General features: G+C 49.7%; 1 protein-coding gene across 1 annotated transcript; it reads left to right on the top strand.

The window, feature by feature from the left end:
- Nucleotides 1-7751: 7751 nt before the first annotated feature.
- F5B22DRAFT_561923 (fungal-specific transcription factor) lies at nt 7752-10842 on the top strand. The gene is made up of 2 exons (XM_047973061.1): nt 7752-8404; nt 8526-10842. The coding sequence occupies exons 1-2, from the start codon at nt 7938-7940 to the stop codon at nt 10633-10635; spliced, it is 2577 nt and encodes an 858-aa protein (XP_047825082.1). The 5' UTR covers nt 7752-7937; the 3' UTR covers nt 10636-10842.
- The last annotated feature ends 2376 nt before the right edge of the window (nt 10843-13218 follow it).

Here is a 13218-nt window from a genome sequence, read left to right as displayed (position 1 = left end):
TCGATCAGCTTCGAGAGAACTGCCCAGTTGGGTTGGCTCTCTGTCCCGTGGCGGTATGCGGTTAGATTCGCATACTGGGCCGTCTTTGTCCATGGTTCCCGAGATGGGCGCTGCCGTCCCAATGTAACCTCATATCACTTGATGGGACCATGCTGTAAGATGGACTCCTGCAGCTCAACGACACATGCGTATCAAGGCACTCTGCGGCTACCCGACTGGTAGGCCTGTGAACATCTGCACCGCTATCGTATGTATGTAAGTATGTATGTATATACCTAGGTAGGTGGGAAAGAGACGACCTGGCCCGTGCACCTGAAACAGTTCTGTGGCTCGTTATTTACATCACATTCCCCGTCCAGTCTATTTTCGTCCAACACGCCGCCACACATCCCGCAGTTGGCTATCTGGCGTGGGCTGATAGAAGCATAGAGTACAAGCCCCCGGGTTGAAGATACGGTACCATAGCATCTCTCCCTGCCGACTCGCAAACATGATGCAACGTGGCGGACCACAGGACGCTGGTGTACGTGTAGCATGGATAGTAGCGTACCTAACACACTTAAGAGTATTGTCAAGGCCAGTCGTGACTGGGGTGGTGAAATGAGAGGCAACCTCGGGGGTTACTTCAAAGGTAGCTCCGCATCTTCAGCAAAGAGGAACAACGAGATGTGCTGGCTGCTGTAGAGTGAAGATCCCCCAATTTTGTGTTGTTGGCTAGGCATTCGGGAGAGACTCTGGCCATTACAGCAGGTAGTGGCCGTTCTTGATGGTGTTCTTTTTTTTTTTTTCTCTTTTTTTCTTTTTTTCTTCAGCATATGCTACTGGCGTACATAATGTCATGGCCATTCGCCTTCAAACAAATAGGAGTCGTTAGTAGATGTTTTTGATTCATCTTGCTGTGCCATCCGAGAGTGGTCAATTTACGGTATAGATGAACGGGCCGTTTCAGCACAGACGGAGGGGGACTGAAAATTGCCTCAATAGCTAGAAGCCGAAGAAACTCCTGGCTTAGATAGATAGATACATAGAGCTGGCCCGTACTCCTTCGGTGAGCAGCCGTTTGGCGTAGCCGGTAGATCCGCTGTGGCTAGCCGGATTGTGGGAGAACCCTTGCTAAGAACATACCTCCATGGAAAATTGCATCAGTGATACTACATCCCATCAGCAACACGAACTCGCGGAGTAGAGCGAATTTCTTTCTCGCTTGCTTAATGCCAAGGACGGACTTTCCCAAGGTCGTTGACTTGTTCCCACGATGAGCAAAAGTAGATACTTACTCGCTAAACATGCATGGTACATTAGAGCTCTAATAGGGGATCGCCTTTTTTAATTGTGCTGAGTGTATTCACAGAACTAGACACTAGGTACGCTTCGATACCATGAGTGTGTTGATGTAACGCTGCCGAGAGGTGGCATGGTAGTGATAGGCTAATCCTGCTCTAGATCTCAACTCCGGGGATGTCTCCGGTACCTGAGACTACACTAGAACAAACGATATTGGCCAATGCATCTGTGCCGAGAGTAGTTGGAGTTTCGACATCGTACTGGGCCTCGGCTAAGTCCGGAGGATGCCGAATGCCTGGTCTGGCAGTACCTAGCAGCAGCAGCGGCTCGGACGCATGACAAACAGGTTCAGTAAGCCTGCAGATATAAGCACGTACACAGTATTGATCTATGTATACAAACGTCATAGTGTAAGGCGAAGATGCGAAGGAACCTATCGAGACATTGCCCTTTTAGACGAAGCACGCTGGCCTGGGGCAAGCGGTGTCCCTTAATAAACCTGATAGCGGCGTTTGGAGCAGTAAGCTTGCGGCGGACGAAACAGTTCGGTTGCTACCCGGCCGAGATCCCAAGCTGTTGCTAGTGCTACACTAGTATGCCGATCGCAGAATAAGATTACATGCAGTAAACTGTTTAGCGAGAGCAAATCCGTGAGAGAAAGTACATGTATATGTTTAAGTACCTAGTGTACGGTAGGGTGGTAGTTTAGTAGTACCGGTAGACGTTAGTATAGGTATGGGAATATTCAAAGCCTCTCCAACAACCATGAGCTTCAATCAACTAAGGTTTAATCGAATGTTTGTCAATCTGCCGTTGCGTATTATCACAACGGCTAGTTACAGAGAGCAACGTGAAGACGGCAAAGAATAAACGAAGAAATTAACATAGAGTACGACGGTTCTGCAAGTAGCCATGATACTCCTGCATCTGCTCTGATGTGGAGAGGCTTTACCGACAACAGGTACCGGTAAAGATATCACCACATCGATAACGACGATGTTGTACGCCAACACGATGAGCCGAATCTACGATAAGGGCAACATCTGGGCCAATTCCGTCAAGCATTGGAAAGAAATAACATGGCACTCTCTACTTACCAAGTATACACTACATGTATCCATTCCCAGCCAATAAGTATGGACCACTGATAATATCAATACTTAAGTAGTATACCTACAGTACAATGCAGATTCCATGGGTAAGAAGCTACCCGTCGGGAAGCTTCCGGTACCATACATTATTTTCAAGGGCTGCAACGTGGCCTACCTCCTGTATCGTACGGTAGCGAAGCATAAACATAGAATCTCCTTGGTAGGTACCCGACCCCAATGCCACAAGCACGAAATCTGCTTATGCCCAACATCGTAGCGTACCTACTGTTGTATGACAGACAGGCGCGTCATCCACTTGGCTCTGTCCCTATACATACTCATACACATACATCCCTAATATAACGATGCCGTATCGACCCGCCAAATGATTCCAATAACGTGCCGAGAATCTCAGTAGCTGCAGCAGTGTACGACACTATTTTCTACATGTACTGTGGATGGAGATATTCTGAATTACGCGTACACTCCTGTGTACTAAAGCAGGTGTTTGACGATGCTATGCCGAAGCTTGTTAGTCATCTGGGGTAAATTAGTAATTTGGGAGTAAATCTGTACCAGACACAGCGTGTTAATATGACTCTAATAAGCCCAGCGAAACCAGAGGCTTGGTGCGGCGCTATCATGAAACAACCGGCTCGCAAGGATGAGTCCACCCAGGCTCCAGATGGCTCCAGATGGCCCGCTTCCCTATAAGTTCCTTGGCAGCCAGCCGAGGTGCGAGGCACGAGGGCTCTTACTTACGCACATGTTCATGTAGGTTTTAGCTTCTGGCCGTTGATGGGTCTAGTCCAGTGTAGTTAGTGGATTGTGTGCTCATTCTCCCAACTACGTAGGAGTTTTCAACTCGCTGCAGCTGTAACAGCGGCTCTAAATCGATGCTGATCAGATGCCGTGTAGAGCTCAACTACATGTGCCTACGGCGTGACGAGCGGGCGAGGGGAAGGTGACCAATCTGCCTCCCAGTCTGCCTATGTACATACCTCCCCAAGGGAGGATTCCCCTCTGGTCTAGTCTTACACACGTAGTTATCTGGTACCTAGTTACGTATTCGTACGTTGTAACTGTGATATACTTGCCTAGGATGCACAATAGAATATTGTCGCAATCTAAACACTACCTACTTTGTTCTACCTAGTCTGACACGCGAGCGGCCTGGATGCTCTACACGGGAATAGCGCGCTGCTTCTACGACCAACCCAGATGTAGCGTGGGGTGTAAGCGTACTGCTAGGAACTTGAACTCGGTCAGTCGAGCACTATCTACTTACTATGATAGTGTAGTGTAAACTTTACTCTGTACACCATTGCAGGTTAGGAGTGTACTTGTAAGATGGATAAAAGAAGCTAGAGAACCTCCAACCTCCTGGCGATCATGGACGCATTGGGTACTACAGTACCTGGGGCATGTTCAGCTCACCACGGATGGCCCTCGAGTAAGGCCAACATCATGTATCTAGATACCCAGAGATATTCATATCAATGTGCTTACAGTAGTATAAGTTCGAGACAAGAATGTGATTCGATGATCTGACAGTGTGGTGGTAGTGTGCAAGATGCAACGTGATCGGTTATCCCTATAGCCAGTCATCTTGTCCGACCTCTAGGCCCCCAAAGTGTTCGTCTTAAACATTTACCGGTATTAGTGATTATTACATTACCCCCCAGAGTGTAGCCTTGCCAAAAGCCTCGCCTGAGGCGAATCGCACATATATTATACTAAATAACGCATACTTCCAGGTGCTTTTATACAATGTTAGCAGGTGACTATTGTGTCTTGCGTTTCACCCTCGCCGATGACTGATGGTTACGTTACCTGGGCAGTACACGGAATATTCAAAACGAGATCATGACAAAGCACGCGTAATGTATCTACTATGTAAGAAACAAGAAAAAAAACCCATCACTACCCTATTACGACCTGGTCTGCAGTACTCCAGTATCTTGAGTAGTATTCGGGAGTGCTCTAAAAGAGGCATGGCTCCCTGCCGCCGCGCACTGCGCAGCGATTCATTCATGCACTTACTTAGGGTGGCCTGGAATATCACGACCCCGGTCAATAATACAATATCGAATTTTATGTGTACCATGTATCTGTGCTGGATCCGGTGGTGTCATTCTAATTCTAATGGCTCCAAAGCCCCGGGTCCATCATTTCTGCTGCCCTCGCAAACGAGACCTACAGATGGCTCGATAAGCACTTGCCATTCTTTGACTCTAGTGCGGCAAATCCCTTTGCACTACTGCCGCTGCCTTTGCTTCTGGCGCTGCTTGCTCGAAGCTGGCCATAGTGTGGTTCTATTGTGGCTCACCCACATCTCCATACTTGGGATATATGTATCTGCTCGGCGTCGTATATCTACAGCAGGTAGGTAGGTAGGGTATTACACGAAACTATCGTGTGAGAACGATGATATGGCGCCAGGTTTGGTCTTGCTTGCTCGTGACGCTGTATACCTATTCTGCCGTGGGCACCGCGTTATATGTATATGTTCTACTTATTATGACCCATTTCCGACATTCGGTCTATCTCTTGACGATGCTGTTCGTTGTTTATTGCAACCTACCCACGCGCATACAGCTGCACGTGAACTCTGAAATCTGGGTATTGCACATTGATAGGGCAGGTAACCGCACTGCGAGATCAAGCCCCTGCGACGTGACCAGGATCGATCCGTTACGTGTGTGGACCACACAGCTCACGACAAGATATCGACTTAAACAATTGCGGAATATTGCAGGACAATCATGTTCCTGTGGCTTCTTCTGCGCATATTTTGTCCCGCCTCTATACCTACTATAATAACTATTTGGGGCGATAACACCGCGCTTTCGTAATAGGATTACCTGTGAGCTGACCCCATCCTTGTGAAATATCAAGGGACTCTTTTTCCTGACAACAGCATGGCCTTCCGTACCCATCCCTGGACCTCAGTGACAAGGGGCAAGCCTGACCCCCATGAGGGGCAAGCTACACTAAGCAGCATCGTTGCAACACATTATTTGGGGTTGTGGCGGACTGCCGCCGTCAAGCAACGCCACCAAGTCTAGCACATTTCAGCTGTTGCTGCGTGAGAAATAGAAGGCCAGGAAAAAGAATCCAAGGCGAATGAAAAATGTTATTAAAGGGAGGGCGACAGTGACGTTCAGCTTGTTTCTCGCACCCTAGATGGGGTACGGAGGATCTGCCCATGTATTTAATAATAGATCAGTCGGGGGTGGTTGATCAAGAACACTTGATACCTACTTAGTATGTTCAGGAGCTGTGATGTTGCACAATGTTGCACACGAGCGCATCAAGTCAACCCGTTGACCTCTACCATCTATCCATAGCACTGTGGGTTCCGGTACGTTTCAAGTTCTATATTCCGGTACAAACGTCTGCGAACATGCAGCGGCCGAATTGGTACCCCGGCCTAGCACGTCGTTTCCCCCCCTTGCACCGTAGTCGAAGACTGTTCTGTTACCTTGTTATCCGCGGCCAGTCTCAGTAGGCCACCGGGCTCTTCTATGAACATTGTTCGTGGTTCGGTAGTTGGCCGGTGAGGAGAAGCCCGTTGCCGTCACCACTGGAGTCAGTGGAGCAGCCTCCGGTGAGAAATCAGGTCCCGCTGTCACGACGGGAAGGGAAATAAAAGTAAGTATAATACTAGGCAAATAGATAGGTATTTGAAAAGAAAGAAGGAAGCGCATGCGCTGGATGCCACCAACGCCCGGGAAGAATACCTTCTGCTGGAGAACAATTCTATGCGCCAAACACGACCCAGGAATGCACCTCATTCTCCGAAAGGGGGTTTGCGTGCCAATGGCACAGCCAGGAGATAAAAGCCTCCTCCCGCGCTTTCACACTAGCGTATGTGCAGACGCGACAGCCCCCCAATGCGGAGGTCACATTGTCGAGAACGTATCTAGCGTCGAAAGACTTACTAAGTAAGTAAGTATTGTCCTGCCCATGCCCAGCCCGGACTCTCTCTACCTTTGCTCAGCGGAGCCAATTGCCGTATGTCTGCGATTTGGAGTTTGGGGCAGATGCCCCTTGGTGAAGCAGGCTTCATCATCGGCAACCCAGCCTAGCTGCACCAGTCTTGGTCAGGAAGAGGAGCGAATGCAGCGCCGTACAAGTTCGTATACACACGCGTAGTAAGTAGATCAATCGCCTGCAACGAGCGCCGTGTTTTGCATGGCATCTCGACAAGCAGGGTACCGTACCGTAGACCTGAGTTCGCGGCGAACCAAGGAGGGACGTCTTGCACCTTGCCCTCATCCCATGTACAGTACTGGGCAGTCCCCTCGCCCCTATCTACCTCTGTATCTATCTATAGTCGCTCCAGGTTTGTTCCCATGATTCCTAGAAACGGAGACATGGTGAATGCGGTGGAGAACCTAGCTGGCTGGCTGCTACTAGTGTAGTGACCGACCGCACCGGTTTGCCCTGGCTGTTGTTGAATGGTGCACTCGCGCAGCACCAACAAGCACCAGCAGCAGCAAGCAGAAGCAATGTCTACCACCACAACCCGATCCGTCACCACCACGGCTTGCTTGCTTGCCTGCTTGCTGGGCCGATAGCAGCCAGCGTGGCCATGGCCTACGGGTTCAGGGATGGACAAGTTCGAGGTAAGGACTGGAGTGGCCCACCCTATGCTCGAAACACGTTGGTTAGCGGCTTGGTGTCAAGGAACTTCAAGTCCCCAGCCCTGCCCTGCTCCGAGCCCATGTTGTCTTGTGTCCAGTTGCAGGGGTTGATTTACAAGCGTGAGCAGTTGAAGGATTTCACCCCTCTCAGATTGTTATATGTCCGATTCTGCTCTGGTTACGGATGCTCCGACAAGGGAGATGCTATACTAGATAATTCTTAGCTCAATGTTAGGTACCTTTCTCGGCTCTGTTGTGGACCATCTCGACTACACAGGTCACGTCACCCACTCTCTTCCCTCAAATTATAGTCTTTTTCCATGTTCACTACTCTCTCCCCATCGCCAACTCGCTTCCCTGCGGCTGGAAACGACGCACTTTGATGTTCATGATCCATTCCTCGCCTTCCGTGACCTCGTCCTCTGCGATTTGCATTCCTCTCTGCTTTGGCAAGCAGTCTCTTGCCCACAACGCATTCGGCATGTACCCTCCGTCGCCGGAGAGTCATCGATACATATACCTGAATGCCGGCCTAACTAATTCTGCAGTCACGATTTCTGGGTTTAGCTGAGCACCAGTTTTGAGACAAACAGACTTTTGGAGAGGACGACATCTGGCTCCTATGGGACGACCTAGGAACATAAGACAGGAGACTAGGTATAACAGGCACAGTTGCACAGTAACCAATATCGAGACTATTTGGGACGACACCCGAGAAGAGTTGTCTTTGTTTGTCTGATAATCAAGTGTCCATTGTGGTATCTCGTGCGAGGTCGCCTCAACCCCTCGTGGCAGGTCTACCCCATTCATGCTTAGCCAGGTGCTTCTTAGGTTGAACACAGGCGGACGGGCCTAAATAGAACCTTTCCCTCACCTCTTCATCCTTCTCGTCAAGTCACCAACCTTAGCCTGTATGCTTGCTCTACTTCGACCAGGACCCTCAGCCTTTCACTTCGCTGGGAAGCCATCGGAGACTGAGCCACGCCAGCCTACCGAGGGTTGGGACGCCGAGCGCTCGACGATGGCGGCCTCGTCTCACAACTTATACCCTCGTTCCCCCACACGATCCTACGACTCTTCTTCAGTGTCTTCTGCAACTTCACCACGACCGCAGGTTCATTACCTCAACAATCTAATGGGGCCAAACGTGAGGTCAAATCCCATCCACACGCCTCAACCCATTGGGATACCGCCCCTCCCACCGGCTGGCCAATCCTCATTCCAGCCGTTCACGCCAGTGACGGCATCGTCAATCATGGGGCGGGATTCTCTGGCCTCAGGCGAATCGGTGGTAAGCACGCCGGGGCTCTCAAGTGCCCAGCTATCGGCGAACGCTCAGGCGCAGAAGCGAGCATATCGACAACGTAGAAAGGACCCGAGGTACGTATTACGCTCGCCATGTGCTGTGTGCGCCCTCTCACAAACCCCTATTTGAACTGTAATTATTGTCTGGCTGGTCAATGGCTCGAGTACCCACTAACTACATGGCGTGTTGTTATAGCTGCGATGCTTGTCGAGAGAGAAAGGTTAAGTGTGACGCCACTGAAACCAACAGCTGCTCCGAGTGCTCCAGCCGTAATGTTAAATGCCAGTTCACGAAAGAGACGAACCGGCGCATGTCATCCATAAAGCAAGTGCAAGACCTGGAAAAGCAAATGGAACGAGTTCGCAGGGAAAACAGCCACCTCAAGCGTAGCCTGGCGGAGCGAGCTGGTGGAGAGCACATGAGCATTGACGCCGAAGTTGAAGACCAATTCTCGCTCCGCCTACCTGACCTGAATTCTGAACCACGGAAGAAGAAGCGAGCGTCGACGATGCACGATAATTCCCGAGCGAGGGCGAATTTCCGCAACATGTCGAAGGGCCTTGTGAAAGCATCGGCGCCGTACCGTCCATGGCCAGAGCCTGCCACCTTCGACCAAGCACAGCCGACGCTGCCAGCAAAGCTAACTACAGACAAGCTCCTCCACGCGTATTACTCTGCGTTTCACGTCATGATGCCCATAATACACTGGCCGTCCTTCCAGCGGGACGTGGACAGATTGTATCAGAGCAATGATCTTCGCCAAGTTCCGACCCCGTGGTTAGCGATGTTCTTTGCTGTTCTTGCGGTGGGATGTCTCTTCAGCGCGGATCCGGGCCCCGATCGAACATTGAAGGCCGGTGAATTCATGGAGGTGTCGAAGAACCTCATGGATTCGTGGGCAAACGACGACGTGCTGGATGATGTGCGGGGGTTCTTCCTGATAGGGGTCGCCCTGTACGAAATGAACCTAAAATCCGCTGCATGGAAATGGCTAGGAAAAGCGGTGCGATGTGCTCAGGACTTGGAAATACACTTGGAGCTCGGGGCACGGACGAGAGTGGAGGCGGATATGCGGCGCAGGGTTTGGTGGGCGGTATACGTCTTCGACAGAGTCTTAGCGCTCGACATCGGTCGCCCGTTCATGATCGACGACAACGACTGCGATGTCTCGCTGCCCGAGCCTTACGACGACCATTTGCTGGAATCGGAGGGGCTGGCACACAACACGACAACGCCTCCTCTAACCCAGTCCCTGCATGCCATAATAAATGTCGTGCGGTCGTTTACCGCCTTGAGGAAAGCGTTTGCCTTTTCGACAATCGAGCGGCCTCGACTTGCCACTTTTGACAGCCACTTCACTGCTTGCCAGAGCCTGTTCCCCCCGATATTTGACCCGAACAACTTGGAAGTCATTCCGCCCCATGTCCTCATGCCAATACTCTATCTCTTGAGCGCACGCCTGCATCTACACCGACATAATCTCTCTCCAGTATGCCCCTCAGAGGCCCGCATCGATGCTATCGAGCAGTGCACATCCACAGCGTATGAGACGGCCCGTCTCATGGAGCGTTCCAGCGCGAGTCTGGCGGATTCAGCAACAACCTTGCTCGTCACGCACGTGTTCCGCTCGTCACTGTTTCTACTATTGACTGGCTATAGGGATCACGCCATAACTTGCCTCAGGGTTCTGAAATCCGTCTACGAAAAGCGGGATATAACAGTGGCCTGCGGGCGTTATATATCTTTTTTTGTCCATACATTGCGGTCCAAGCAACAAGAAGCCGCAGAGCGTATCCTTCGCCCACCTACTGTCCCTGGCTACCCCCAGCAACACCACCCGGTCGACCCCAGATTTGTCCAGGAGAGTTTGCTGAGGGACGAGGAACTGCTGGCCTGCGTCAGCGCAGATATGCAAGCCAGTGCCGAGACCGCGTGGGTCTGGGGAGGGATGGAGAGAGACGCCCCTATAACACCCCCTGCGACTGCTAGAGGGCTCGTGTCAATCGAGAAACGCACAGGGTTGACTTCCGATGAGCGGCAAGACTGGGGAGGCTGGGATAGCCTGATCGAACTCGTCAGAGGACTTGGACCGATATCAGCACCGAACACGACTCCAAGCTATGGGCTGGCAACAGCACGCCCACACCCGCCGCAGACGCTACCACCGATCGTCATGGAGCCGTCAGCTGCTCCTCGGAATGTTGTCACAAGTGCTGATAGTACGCAAAACAGCCCGGCAACCGGCGGTGCTCTTCCGAGCGGTCGAAGTACCACTGAGAGAATTAGCATCGCAAACATCATTTGAATCATATCGGATTCCTATACATACACACATCATCTACCTCCCTGTATTCTTCATATATACATATAGAATGACTTCCGACTACGCATTAACTACTTCAACGAAGCCTCATCTCTTATTTCTTTCATTTACGAAATAAACGCCTGACGACGCAAATGCGAAACGTTGGTTTTTTTCTCCCTCTCATCATCATCATCATCATCATCATCATCATCATCCAAAATTTCCTGAATCTGACGACTATGGAGGGTTGAACGTGTTAAGCGGGTTGGCCTGAAATAAAGACTACGGGCCAAAGGCATTGACTACGAATTCTTGTGATTACGATACCCTTTCGTTGCATTGCGAGAGTTTTCCATGACCAAAAATTTTCCTTCAGCTTCAGCATTTTCCCTGGTGGCATAGACTACAACATCAATGTGTGTGTTTTTGCTACGCTTCTACTTCCACTTTCTATTTCCTCCTCCTCCCCCTCCCCCTCATCATACTACAGACACTCTATCTAGTATCTATCCTCTTAACCCGAATCACGACCTCGAACAACCGACATTTTTCTTGGGAATCTCCTTTTCACCTTCGGTTCCAATATTCCGACGCCAACGATACCATTGTCTTTTACCATCTGCCTCAACAACTTCTTTCTTCCGTTTTTTTTTTATTTTTTTTTTTACTAGCAATATGTTTAGCACTTCTTCCGGGGCATTGCTTTTTTTTTTTTTTTTCCCATCCCTGCTCCATGCTCTGGATATTTGTTTCTCTCATTTTCAGTAATCAAATCAACCCGTTGATCTAATGCTGGGTTTCAACGCCCTTATTGTGTAATGTAGCATATCGGTTCAGCTAGGCAGAATGCCCCCCTTTTTTCCTTGCATTTGTTTTATTTGTCTACTACTTGCCTCTGTTTCTGTTATCTGTTATTATTTTTTATTTGTTTGTGATACGAAAGACAGCAAACAACTGGCGACGCGAACAACGAAGTCCCTGTGGACCCATGATTCATTTAATTTCTTCATGTTTCGCAGTAGGGGGTACAGATATTTCCGGTAGAGGACTGGGAGTCAGGAAGACAGATATGATCTACTCAACCTGGCTAGTACTGCTGTATATGCCCATACAAGACAAAGGTATTGGTAGGGGAGTTACCAGCTGGGAGTTGTCTTCTGGGTGGTGGCGACAGGAGGTGCAGTAGCTGAAATGGATACCCTGTAATATTATTGCTTAAGCCTAGTATTAAGTCATGTTAAGACTTTGCGAGTGTTCTAGCAAAATCCCACGCGTCTCATTGTGTGCATGACTTGGCGAGTGATATCTACTTACTATAGATGATCGGCGGAGATTTCGTACGCGATCAGGGCTTGGCCTTCTTGTCTCCCGCAGTTAGTTTGACGGGCTTCCCTGGTTTGGTTATCCGAAGACTGATCTCTCCCACTCCCACTTAACAAGGAAGCAATATATACCTACCTATGTCTGATCTACACTACAGCACTACTGTACAAGACGTAGGACGTATATTACACCAAGATACCTATGGTAAATAGAAGCGAATAGAAGGGACACGGTGCTTCAGCATGTGACAAGGATCGTGAGAGAGAGAGAGAGAGAGATCGATCTACGAACAACAGGCCACATCTTGCTCTCTCATCATGGTACAGGCTCGACAGGGGACACGGGAGTTGTTTCCCAGGATCCTGGTGACCTCAATAGAGAGCAAATGCTACCTGTCTGAATGGCCAGGATACGGTCCATTGAGTTACGATGTTGGCTGGGTTTACATGGATGGCCTGATGTTCTGGTTTATTTGATAGTATGGCAAATTTCTGTGTTAGTCTTCAAGGTAGTAGCTATTACTTGATATGTGGGAGGAAGATGACCAGTCATGCTGGGCGGGGAAGTTGACTCCAAGTTCTGATGACGCCTACATTCAACTGTTTTTTCCCAAGTTTACTTGGTAGGTAGATGTAGGTAGGTACTTACATAGCAGTAGTAGATGGCGTATTCAGCAGTGAACTAGGGTCATTCAGTGAATACCTAGATCAATAAAAAAGACAGATAAAAAAAATAGATGAAAATGGGCAAGTATTAGTGGTGCTTGTCCACCCCCCTTTTGTCTCGCTAGGGGGTAGGGCTTGATGCTTCAGACGCCCACGCCCACCCACAATAACTCCTTAATACATAAACACCGGGATGCAAAAGAAGGCGTTGCAACATTATATCCATGCCTTTATAACAGGGAGGTAGGTATCCTGTTCTCATATTCGATCACTAACCTTTAGTGACAATGATGACTATCTAGATGACTAAGGCATCCATCTGTAAAAGTACTGTACTGCACATACCTACTTATGCATGTATGTTAGCGCACGGTTCACGACTTAACCCCGATGAGCTATTCCAGTTCAATGCTACCCAAGGGCCAAGGCACGGTCCAAAGGTATGGTCCAAAGGCACGGTCGGTACATGGAGATGCAGACAAGCATGCCGGTACCTACTCCCAGCTGAGCCAGCCAGTGAACCTGTTCACAGTACCAGTTCACACAAGACACAAGAAAGAAAGGAGGGGTTCCAACGGCTTCTGATAACGGGCGC

This window comes from Xylaria bambusicola (genome assembly GCF_022495145.1).
Source record: "Xylaria bambusicola strain CBS 139988 unplaced genomic scaffold F5B22scaffold_87, whole genome shotgun sequence".
Lineage (NCBI taxonomy): Eukaryota > Fungi > Ascomycota > Sordariomycetes > Xylariales > Xylariaceae > Xylaria > Xylaria bambusicola.
The sequence above is the reverse complement of the archived record's forward strand: the minus strand, read 5'-3'. Positions and strand labels throughout refer to the sequence as shown.